Here is a 12,888-nt window from a genome sequence, read left to right as displayed (position 1 = left end):
AACGTCTCCACCACTAAGCTTCCAACTGGTCATTTCATTTAGCTCTGAGCTCTTCTACAAAAGCCTTTCTTCTTAGAAAGTTAGTGAGAGTTTGAAAGAGCGTGAGTAGAAACACAACGAGGCTGTAAAGGTGGACTGGTGAGTAGATGGGTTTTCACGGAAAAGCTTCAAACATCAGGAGTGGGGGATTTACTGACCCATTTTATGTCGGAGAATAAAACCTGGTGGCCAAGGAACGCAAGAGAAGGAACCCTCCTCATTTTCTTCTTTAGTATGAAATGAATAAATGATATCGATGCTAACGTAGCCTGTAAAGGTACGTCAGGATGGATATTAATGAAAACAGGAGGAATGCTGGGTGTGTCCGTGTCGATGTGTTTCCTACGATGACTGATTATTATATCAAACCAGTGAGAGAGAGAAGTAGAACACGTTGGGTGCTGACTGCTGCTCTGTGTGTGATCTTCACTGTGTTTCATTTGAATGAGAAATTTGAATTCATACACTCCAAAGTGATTCCAAGCTCTTATTATGAGCCCAGTGTTTGCATTGGAAAATAGGTTTCAGCTAAAGCCATAATGATGTTTTCATCTGGTCTGCTATGAGGGTGAAATATTCCCATAATGCAATGCTCCACCTCTGCTTTTCATATGACAGATGCTCATTATGTGTTACTTATGAAGGTAATATTAAACAGTGGAGGTCAGAGGTCAAAGGTAAGATGAGGGGACAGCTTGTGTGTTTGTGTGTGTGCTTTGCTAAACACTGTATTTTAGTCGACTGTGTTCCCAACAATGTCCACAGTGGGTGGGAGCACGTCCACATGGGGACAAAATAGACACAGCCATGACATCATGTCTGTATTACACACACACACACACACACACACACACACACACACACACACACACACCAACAGCTGCTCTCTCTAATGGCCAGCAAGCTCCCTGAGGAACTGTGTGAAGCCACCTGGCCATAATTATCAAAGGAATCTGGGTTGTGAGTGTGTGTGTGTGTGTGTGTGTGTGTGTGTGTGTGTGTGTGTGTGTGTGTGAGAGAGAGAGAGAGAGAGAGAGAATGTGTGTGTGTGTGTGTGTGTGTTTCCAGGATGTGGCTCTTAACAACGTGGTAAACTGATAAATCCAGCAGATTCACAGACGACGACACAGACACACAAATGCAAATAAATTAAAAACACAAAAACACACATACACACTGCGATAAGACGTTAACACACACACACACACTACCACTTACTTGACACCGGGAATGTCCAGCATGTTAGTGAGTCCTGTCCAGTTGATGTCCAACAACTGAAAGACAGAGGAAATGGAGACAATGAGAAACAAAGTCAGAGAGAAATAAGGATTCTTCTGCTTCGAGGTGAAATATCACAAACTAACTGATTCTGTTTAAGTAAAGCACATATATACATTTTTTAAAAGTTAGAAACCTTTTCAACAATGCTAAAATTGCATGCAACGACAAAATGTCAAAAAAATGATGGTTTATGATTAAAATGTGGGAGATAATTTTCTCCATTTTACACTGGATTTTTAATGGAAACTCCTCCCTGACATCATCTGTATTAATCACCGCTGACTAACGAGGAAAACTTGTTTCAGTGGGATGTAAAAAGAGTCAAAACTAAAGTGAAAGTTGGAAATGAAGGGGTTGTTTTTGTTGTTATTGCAGCTTTTGTAACTGCTGTTCGGGAAAGGACTTAGAAATGATGTTTATAACCTGATTTCACAACCACAGCAACTAAAGAAAAGCTGTCACAACATAAATCCAGTTCAGTTTCTGCTGTTTTCAATGAGCTTGACATTTGCCACCTTCTCACTAAAACATCACGGGATTATTTCAGGTAAATGTTCACACTGCTGTCTCATGAATTTGTCTCTTGTTCCAAAACAAATCCAAAAGTAAACAGTTTCATCACATCACGGTTGTGACAGCGTTAGCCTTGTCAATGTTATTTTAGCGTGAAGACAATGGAGCCATCAGAGGCAGCTGGTGCTGATGTTATCAGTCACGGTCCAGCAGGACTACAGTAAACAACCATGTGATGTAATGTAAGGTCCTTACAACAGGTCCTGGCAGCTGTGTTCTTATAAAATCCAATTTGTGAATTGAATCAGAAGAAGAAAAGCATCATGATTTCTTAGTAAATCACAGGCTGCTAGCAGAAGTTTTGTAGCCAAATAGATGAAAAAATAGATTAACGCTGCAGAACCACGACGACGTGTTACCTCGTCACTCAGGTGAGGCAGCAGACGTGTCGTTAACTGCTAACTCTCCTCCACGTGAGCTTGATTTTATTTCGGAGCGTCTCACACGACTCCGCCTGATCTCATTCTAACAATACCTCGGTAACCTTTGGCACGGACCAAAACAAATCCAACAAGCTCTCAGCAAGAATGAAGACAGGTTACCACACTCGTCTAACTCAAACAAAAAGGCACCAATAAAATAAAAATGACCTGTTTTTATTGTTCCTCTCAGCGTGTATGACTGTATAATGGTAATCCCTATAGGAGGTGCAGCTCTCTAATTATGTGCACACATGATGAAACCCGGCACTGCAGGCAGCAACACGTTCTCACAGTTACAGACTTCACAAAGGAATCACAAAAACCAGGGTTCTCATGTTCAGAACCTGGTTTTCTGACCCAGATCTCCTTGAGCACAGATCTGGGTTACCTGGGTTACCTGAGGAACCGGATTACAGGGAGAAGGCTCCAGGTGTCACTGTGGTAATTAACCCAACTGAATCACTGTATCTGACACACCCACACAAGTAGTATTAATAGCTGTGGATCTAGGAATGGAAGGAAAGAACAGGAGTGATAACAAATGGTCCAACCGGCCAGGAATCGAACCATAGACTCGCTGCTCTGGGTATTTTACACCCTAAACATTCAGCTCGCTGATGTGAAAATGCAAAATATTTAGCACAGAAATACAAGCACACGCCTTCATATTTTATTTCTAATGTCTTCTCTTTATGAACATGTGATGAGCAGAGAGTTCAGCTGATGCTTTGCCGGGGTTTATCCCATCGTGGTACGGGGATGAGACGATGTTAGAGGTAGGATCGTGTTTTACTTGTTCACAGAGCCACGAAATAATTGTTGTACATGATGAAAAGAAGGGAACAAAACAGGGTTTAACTCTGGATTAATGAAAATATCTAAAACCTGAGTAGCAGCAATTATGAAAGTGGTGCAAGCAGTTAAATGATTATTAACAAGACACCAAGACACCTAATGGCATCACCCTGAGCTCTGTGAGACTGTGATGGACATTTTTAATTGATTAATCGCTAATGAAATAATAGGTAGTCGCAGCCCTAAACTACAGGAGCAGCCATGGGTTCAAAGAGTTTGATGAAATGTAATGTACAGCTGGAAACATAAGGGGCTGATATCAGCTGTATTAGCATATAGCACTGTTAGCATCAGTAGCAGCTGAGTCAGCAGCAGTAGTAGCAGTGGTACGTTACAGTACTGGTACTGCAGTTTTTAGTCTGTAATCTGGATGGAGCTGAGGTGGGGCAGTGACGACCAGGCCTGAGTGAGACAGGCGGAGACAGGACGGCTCTGTGTCCCGGTAATCAGGCCAATTCGATTTTCACAGAGTAAACAAATCAGTCAGTATCTGTTTTATCCCATGAACCGACTCAGTGTTCAGGCATCACACACACACACACACACACACACACACACACACTTTACCATTTAGTTCACAAGACAATCACCAGAGTCATGCTGAGAAGGCACCCGGCTCGAAATAACAGCCGTCCACTGACCGTAAAAGGAGTGTGAGCGCGGTGCCAGTTGTCAGGGCTGACATATATATGGACTTAACTGAATAACCAGACTGTGATTGTGTTTTAAAACACATCACAGACAAAGTATGGTAGAAGTTTGTGTGTGTGTGAGTGTGTGAGAGATTAGGAGTGACCGTAAAGCTGAAAAAGGTTAGAAAAGAGGCTTAAAATGTCAAACACTGGAAGCTGTTATTACAGCTGAGGCAAATGAAGAAGAGCAATGAAATGTAACTGCTGAAATATCTGCACATAATCAGAAATGGACTAAAAATGATGATTACTACCAGTAGAAGTGGTGATAATTGTACTGACATTATCAAACTGAAATACCTAAAAGTGAAAAACGAGGACGACAACTTAAAGTCAAGCTCTGAGGACCAGACCGGTGTTTCTTTGCTCAACAGGCCGTTGTAATACTGTGAGTGGAGCACAAGCACATTTTAAGAAGGAAAGTAAATCTGAGGTCTCTGCTGAGATTAAGGTCAAGACCTTTTGTTTTTCTGCAGTATTACATTTCAGGAGTCTCCAACAATCCATTAATCAAAGAGTGAGAGAGAGAAAACTGGCTTCTAACAACAGTTCAACAGAAACTAAATTGATAGAGATGGAGAGAAAAACCTGCATGTTCATGTTGTGTTTACTGTACAGAGGGAGAGAGAAGCCTCGGGCTGCGTTGGAGATTATCTAAACCTTTACAGCATAAAGGAGACGTTCATTTTCTCTTCATTACACAATCAGCAGTGCTGTTATTTTTGGAACTAGATGTCCATCTTCTCTTTGACAAGGAAATGAGGGGTGAAGAAATGCTGAATGTCAGGTGTGTTTGATCAGAAAGAAGCACACGACCTTCATGAACCTTCGCAGCAGGAAATGTTACGAATCATTGTTTTGGAGGAAGGGAGGCAGAACTGCTGAACAATTAAGACAGTCGGAACATAAGGTGGTTTAGAGTTTGGTTTGTCTGCGAAACATATGTCTACACATCAGTCACGTTTCCTTTGTCAGTCAAATCAACAGGAAACACACGGGGGACTTAGGAGGGAGAAATTCAAAATGTCTGCTCTCTAATTTGGGTCAAGCTCCTACAACACGTCTTATTCTGAAACTCTGATCTGTCCTTGCTGAACCCCTCAAGCCAAAACTGATACACTTGAGTGATGCTACTTAAGCTATATCCCCAGATGTTGTGTAACTGAGCTGAACCAACCATGACCGATGAGTTAATACTGATGTGTGAAATTAGTGGAGCTCCCCCTTTAATCCCTGTGTAAAACGCCCCCCTCATGTCTGCGTTAGACATCATGGACGAATGAGATGTGTAACAGCTGACACGTGTGTGTGCAGCACAGTGTGGGCGAACGTCTTTTCTGTGGCCTAGTTTAGCACGCTACACGTAGACCACGGTGGACCACAGCACTGTTCTGCCAGACTGGCACAGGAAGAGATTCAGAGCTGATTCAGAGGGAGGGTGAATTCACAGAACAATTCACCATGTGAAATGACATCACATACGGTTTAATAATGCTTTGAAGATTAATGTGTGGCCATGCAAACATGCACGGTATGTGTGCTAAACTGTTCTTTATAAGGACGACTGAGGTCCTCTGAAGGGTTGTGACTGTTTCTAGGTTTTTGGAGCCGATGAAGACAAAGATAAAAGACATTAAATGACAGAAATCCTCAGGAAAAACGAGCAAACTCAGTCCACTGACAGAGAGATGTGGCTGAAACTACAGGGCAGACCTTGAGCCAGGATTATTTTCTCAAACTGTAAATTCCAACATCAATAGTGAACATTCACGCTCAGTTTCTCACGCTACATAAAATCCTGATCGTCTGAATGCAGTTCTAAGAAGCAGTTAAGAACCTTAAAAAACAGACAAGAGAAGCTTTATGACTTTTCCCAGAGTCTCCCAAGGTCTACAAGGACAGAATGCATTGATAACTAAGTGATTAGACGACCAGGATTGAGAATATTACAGCGTTTATGTTCCACCAAAGCGGCACTTTGTTCCTTACGCTGAACAGGACCTGGTTTTTACGCTACAGTGCACACAGTCCTCACTCAGAGTCTGAAGCACTCGTCTTCGTTCAGGCCTCGTATTAGCGCTGGCAGCCAGAAAGGCAAGACGTTCAAATAATGCATGCCAGATAAAACCAGACTATGAACGGCATGTGAATGTGACGACATTGCATAAACAATGCACCACAACAATTCACCGTGGTTACCAGTCAGCTCAGGATAACTGAAGCTCACCCTGGCAACTTTTACAGATAATTCACCACAGGTGACAAATAAAACTTTTACTGCTGGTGCAGAGCATCAGCAAACTCACTCCAGACAAATATTCAAATGTCTGCATGGTTCGACAACGCTTCAGGGAAGTCGTATTCAAGTTGACACATGTAAAACCAGGCTTAGTGTTACTTAGAGAACTACTTTATATAGGTAGGACGTGATGACTCATCTGAAGCCTGAGGGTTCACATAAGCACAGGAAGTTTTTTAAAAGGTAAAGCTGCAGACTGTGGTTCCTACTGCGCTAACACTAGCTGTCACTGATGATTTTATAAACTGGGCCAACCTGCCACGTCTGTCGTTTGTGATCCACATAAAGATCAGACAGAAATGTGACAAAATAAATCCCATGCTAATAAATGAGTCAATAATTAAAGCTGCTGCTGATTTCTTCTTTTATTTCAAATGTGTTTGGATGCCTTCTACTTCTGCTTCTTTAGTTTAAAACATGAAGCTTATACCATTCTATCTGCAGCAGTAGTATACTGCAACAAGAATGCTAACATGCTAACAGGAAGTAGTTACAACGTGTGCCATGTTCGCCATCTTAGTTTAGCTGAGGCTGATGGGATTGTCATTAGTTTTGGCCACAAAAACATTTTGCTGATGAAAACTACAGTTCACCCTCAATCCACTTAACAGTTGTTGAGATAAAAAAAACCTGGCACCGAAGGAAAAGTCAGGTGGTCACCAGAATCACTGGATCCGAGCTCTAGACGCCATTAATGTCTGTACAAAAAACAGCAAATTAAATAGTTGTTTTTAGATATTTCAGTCTGAAACAAAGCGGTGGACCAACCAACCAAGCTTTACCACGGGCATGGTTAAAAATAATGCTCAAAGACTACAGTCTGGATTATACTTGAGCAGTTATGTCTCGTATCTCTTCCTATAAGCGGTCTGATACTGAGTGACACCGATACTTGACTTCCTGGCGAGTCACAGAGCCGTCAGCCTGCCGCCAGGCAACCTGCCACGACATGACCGTGGACCAGAGGGAGGAAGGCGATGGGGAAATACCACCAACAACCAACCACACAGCAGCAACTTCAACCTGTGGTCAATGACTTCAGTCTACTGTGGAGGTAACTTAGTTTTACCACATGGTAATGTCTGCAATCCTGTTACAACTGTGAGGTTTCCTGCTAAATTTGAAATCAACCGCTGGTCAGATTTGAGACCTGGCAGCCACTGACGGCGATGGACAAAGATTTGCATTCACACAAATGAAGTTACTCCTGTACTTAAAAAGTAACTGTAATCCCCTCTCTTGTTACATCTCATATGAAGAGGAGAAACACAAGAAAATGTAGATATCAGTCAGTATGTTTCAGGAGCTCTGGGGATTCAGGCGTCATATGCTGTAGACCTGAACGTCACAATGTTCGGATGTAACTCCTCCTCGTGTTAATTTAATGGGCAGAAAGTGTCACACTGCAGCTTCATGGTTTCACAGCTGTCTCAAATACTTGGGAAGGAACTCAGCCCAACAACCCCTGGGACCTGCAATAATGTCAAAACTGGCAGCGGGACACGGTTTCATCATGATGTTACAGTTTCCAGTTCCGAGCTGCTGTGTGAGGGATCAGGAGAAGGACGAGTCTGAGTGGTAGCTAACAAGTCCACAATCTGACTGAGGCAATAAATAATCTCTGGTTATGGACTGTGTAATGAGAGGAACTTAAAGAGAGTGAACAACACTGACTGGACAAACAAACGTCTTCTCGCTGCTGTGAATGCTGTAGCTGTGTGATGTTTAACTGTGGCCACATGTGTGCATATACAGCACATGTACACGACAAACCTCCCTTGTTTTAAGGCAAAAAATTCCCTCTTGTTGAATCTGAACCCCTTACAGGGTAAACCTGCCTGAGGTAAAGTTGTGACTCACCTCGCAACAGCTCCTAAAATGCAGCTTGTTTGTCAACTCCACCCAGATAAAGAGTAGGAGGTCAGAATTAACACACATCGCACATCTTGACAGACGAGTGTATTACGCCTGGTGGTAAAGGAGGTAGAGAGCTGTACTTCCTAATTAAATCCAGAGATTCTTTGATCATATTTTCATCTTCACACCTAGCTCAGATATAATCACCCTCACGTCTTTTTTGGTTCCTATCAGAACCACGCGCTCGAGTTTCCACCACAAATCATTACTGCTGCCGTAACTGATGCCTCCTCCTTCTAATTTCCGACTTGAAAAACATTTCAGGAAGAGAATGGGACAATTTCACATCTCTTTATGAGGGCTGTGATGGTGCTGCTTTTCCTGTGGGTGCCGATATCAAAGCCCATCTCTGGAAGATAAAATGTGTTGAGGCACAGGAAGGAAGGCAGCAGTCAGGGAGGAGGAATGTTCTGATTTACAGTACAAGTTTACAGTGAGAGATAAGTGACGGGAGGAAAGATGTGGTTTGAGTATGTATCGTATATTTTTCCGTAACAAAAACAACCAGTATTTCAGAGGAGATGCACTGACAAATAACAGTGCGAACAGACAAAAGTCTGCAAGGCCTCGGTCCGCAAGTCCAAAGTCTGAGGATGAGGTTAAAGGTCAAAGGTCAAGGTACTCACCGGTTTCTTGAGGAAGAAGACGGACAGGGCTCCGATCAGAGGCATGTCCCCCAGCAGCGGCTCCATCACCACTCTCATCACTCCATGAAGCTGGACACAGAAAAAAAACATGATGAAATCAGCCATATTCACTTTCAGTGATTCTCAGAGGCCTAATGATCCCGAGGGAAACACAGAAACACGTCTTTCCACAGAACCCTTCACCTACTTCATCAACAGAAGCAGACTTAGAAGAAATTAGCCAAAACAAAAGAGTCTTAGATTAAATCAGAAATCAGAAGCTATTCAAGCCCATATTCAATGTGAAACTCTTTGCTGTGAGTTTCCATTTTCAGCCCTTCTCGTGAGATGTCCTTCATGTCTTCTACTATGGCTGCAATTATTGTTCTTGAATTAAACATGTAAATGACTCAGCAGAAAGAACTGTGCATCAAAGACAGTTAACAGGTTAAGTGGTTGAAAGTTGGGACAGCATTACTGCATCTATTCCCCAACTCTGTCCTCCATGCTTCCTCTCTACCTCTTCACTGTCGACTATCACGCTCTAAATGCACATGACTTGTTTGCGTATATGCTCGCGTTGTTTGGAGCAGCATGTTCCAACCTTACACAAACAGTCCAGAGAATAAAATGTCAAACTGTCGCACATGACAGTCCATCATCACCATCATCGCTCTGATGTTTGTTTTATATCTTCACCCTCTTCTTATAATGAAGTTTGAAACACATGAACAAGATCAGACTCTGCAGCATCTGAACCTCAGACTGTGACATGCTGACGTTACAAAACCACTGTGGTGCAAAGGGTCATGAGGAGAGAAAATGTGGGATTTAAATCGATCATCAATGCAACAGTCCCATTAGGAAAAGTGCTAATTATAGCGAAGGCGTATATTTTTCATGTTAAAGTGACTTTCAGGTGTTACATGTTTCCCACTCAGAGCTCCTCTCGTTGCTTTCTCAGCGGCTGCAGTGACTCAAACCTCAGATATGTAGACTGCCCGTCTGCAGCACCAAATTTGGTCGCAGCTCGCTCTGAGTAATCAAATACCAACAGTTTGCTCATCAAAACGGGTGCAGTGGAAAGATTTTGAAGATAGTCGTGTGTTTATGCTCAGTACCCTGAAGGAGGAAGCTTCACTGACCAGCAGATAAAGCTGCACCAGGATCAGTTTGACCAGAGGAAGGAGATTTATTTTAACAGTAAGAGAAATGACAAGAAAAAGAAAGTTGAAAAAACGTCACTCATGATGAGCTGTAAGTTAACGTCCTCAGCATCTGAACAGCCTATAAAAGGCTGACACACAGCCTGGGGACCACCGCTGTAAAAAGTTAAGCCATAAACAAAGGCAAATATTGACTCACTCTCTCTGTAAATCTTTCCGACTCTTCTCCTCCGCTCACTTTCTCTCCCTCTCTGATCTCTGAACAGTAAATATGGCCTGATCCTCTGCCAACAGCAGAGTGGATAACGTCTTCCTTTATCAGTCCTGTGTCAACACATTATGTAAAACTGGCTCTGGAGAGGTCACAGGTTAATGTGGCAGAAGAGACGAGAGCTACCACCAATGAAGTGTCTCATCTCTCTACTGTCTGAGTATATATATTAATACACTTGTTTCTTTCCATCATCTATTGTCTAAACAGACTAAAATACACTTTTTTATCTGGATGAAGTTGAGTTTTCACCTGGTTCATTATTCTGATTTTATACTGAATTGATTTTGAAGTTTGATAATTTAATCTCTTTAATATTTACATCTGTTTTACTTTATTTTATTTCAGTATTTTCTATTTCATTTGGCTGATTAATCGATTAACCAATCAACAGAAAATTAACCGTCAACTAATTTGAAAACAGATGAATTCTTTTTGTCACGTATCATTTTTGTCATGTTCTTATATTGAGCATCTGATTTTGACCCTCGCTTCTGTGAACTGATGAACTTTTTATAATAATAATCGCCTCAGCGTCACATTAGTTATTTAATCTGTAGATTTTTTTAAAGCGTGGTGGAGAAAACACCACAAGGCGATGTTTTTAAACTCCTTGTTTTGTCCCACCAACGACACAAAACACAATTTACAGTCAGAGAAAAGCATCAAATCTCCAGATGAGAGAAGCTGGGAACAGTTTGTAGTTTGCTATGTTTGCCTGATTTAAATGATAATAACTGATTATCAGGATTATTGCTGTCGGTCGACTGAGTGTGTGTCCATGCGGTGTTTTTCTCGTTTTGTTTCTATGACAACAATATCTTGACAACACATCACCACAGCTGTTGTACGATCAATTCACATCAGCTCTTTGCTTTTATTACTATTTGTTTGACATTGTTCTTTCATCGACTAGCTCGCGTTTGTTCTCCTGTCTTTTTAACTTATCTTCACTCAATCTGACAGCCGAAGAGAAAGAAGGACGTGGGCGCATGACACGAGACATTACCGACGATAACTACTGAGTAACAGCCCATCTGATTGGCTGCCTGGAAAGGAGCTACAGTGACAACAAGAAGCGCTCACAGCGGCCGCACAAAAACAGCAAACACAAATCAAAACACCGGGTGCAGCACTCGTTCCCTAGACAGCTGGGAACAAATGATAAAAGACACAACAGATTCAGCACTAAATTAAACAATAACAACATGACACAGCAAACACTGTTGGTCAATCTGGTAACACAGCAAGAAAAAGACCTTTAGGGCATCAGAGGACATGACCTGTCACTTCTCAGAGAGATATTCTTCACTATATGTGACCGAAAAATCAGTATTTTAGCATTATACTGCTCTCACACCTGTATGCTCTTGATTCCAGCTCTGCAGTAGTACTTCTTGATGTCCACGTCGATCTCTGTGTTCCCGACAAAACTGTAAGGAAGAGAGGATTTATATCATGATGTGAAAGTGATGGGAGGAAAGACAGGAATACAAACACAGATGCAGTAGATTCATGGTGTCATGTTGTGTCTTTGTTGTTGTAAAAAAAAAACACTTGCAGTAAAAGTGTGTACCTGATCTGCAGGTCCATGATGACCTGCCTCTTGTCCACATTCTCTGTGTAAACTTTCACCCCGTTCACTCTCAGCGGCTGCAGACACAGATATGATAAGAAAAAAAAAGGTACAAGTGAGCAAATCTGAGCAGATGTCAGCTGTTTATCACCTGCATTTACAGCTCTGCTCTGAAATGTGAATAAAATCTGGGTCAGACTGAGACGCAGCTCAGAGAAGAGGAAAGCTTTTCAGCTCTGATTGAAAATCCAGATTCACTTTGCTGCTTTTGTTCTCCTGCAAACAGTGTCCTGAAATAGAGATGAGTAGAAACTTCAGTTCACGCGAGTCACAGAAGTTCACCAGCAGCAAAGTCGACAAAAATAGAGACACGCCAATAAAAGATCTGAACACCTACACTCTGACAGAAGCTCTGAGCAGCAGTCAAATAACCACTCCAGCAGCTTCGCAGGTTTGAGCCCAACTGGTGAGAGTAATACTGCCCGTTACTGCTGAACTGTTCCCACAATTTGTTTTTAGATAACCCCTGTCCTTCTGATTATTCCGCTCTTTATCTGTTTAAAGGTGTAATAGGCAGGATTTTACTAAAAAAACACGCACAGACTCGTACAAAATGAATCTCTCACATGGCCGTGCTTTTTTCATTTTCTGAGCTGCAACCTTTGAGTTTTATTTCTCTGATCCACGGCTCTGTTCTCGCTAACGTCTCTCCGACTGACTGGTGCTAAAAAGCATCGTCAGCTGTAACTCCGTGATCTCGTCACCTTGTCGCCCATGTCGATCTTGGTGAAGGAGAAGGAGCTGAGGTGAGGGTTGGCGCCCCTCACCGCCGGCTCGATGGTCTCTCTGAACAGCTTGTCCACAAACTGGCAGATGAACGGCCACATCTGCTTCACCGTCTGAGGGCGGAGAGAAAGAGGCAGAAAAATGGAGGTGGAGGGGAGAAGGAATTAGAAAAATGTATCACGTCCAAATCTGACATCGTTTGTTCCAGGCTGAAACTATACACCTGCAAGAAGGCTGCTGCTGGAGACACTGCAGAGATTTATGATTTATATTTATTTCATTTATCTGTTAATGTGCCACAGCTACACACACTGTGAAGGCTTTAGAGTTCAGAGTGTTTCTCTCCTCAGTCTAATGTCTGCTGCTCACTGACCCAGAAAAACCT

At 42.3% G+C, this 12,888-nt stretch overlaps 1 protein-coding gene across 3 annotated transcripts in view; it reads right to left on the bottom strand.

Annotated features, from left to right (window-relative positions):
• Positions 1–12,888, bottom strand: part of esyt2a (extended synaptotagmin-like protein 2a) — a 42,117-nt gene that overhangs the window by 16,231 nt on the left and 12,998 nt on the right. For all 3 annotated transcript variants that reach the window (XM_051069792.1, XM_018672681.2, XM_018672682.2), the window contains exons 4-8: positions 12,482–12,616; positions 11,718–11,794; positions 11,502–11,574; positions 8,705–8,794; positions 1,258–1,313 (exon numbers count right to left, since the gene is read on the bottom strand). In XM_051069792.1, the coding sequence (XP_050925749.1) occupies positions 1,258–1,313; positions 8,705–8,794; positions 11,502–11,574; positions 11,718–11,794; positions 12,482–12,616 (431 nt within the window). The remainder of the gene's footprint in view (positions 1–1,257; positions 1,314–8,704; positions 8,795–11,501; positions 11,575–11,717; positions 11,795–12,481; positions 12,617–12,888) is intronic.

Source organism: Lates calcarifer, linkage group LG4 (assembly GCF_001640805.2).
Source record: "Lates calcarifer isolate ASB-BC8 linkage group LG4, TLL_Latcal_v3, whole genome shotgun sequence".
NCBI classification, from domain to species: Eukaryota; Metazoa; Chordata; class Actinopteri; family Centropomidae; genus Lates; species Lates calcarifer.
Note: the sequence above shows the minus strand (reverse complement) of the source record. Positions and strands in the feature narration are given on the sequence as shown.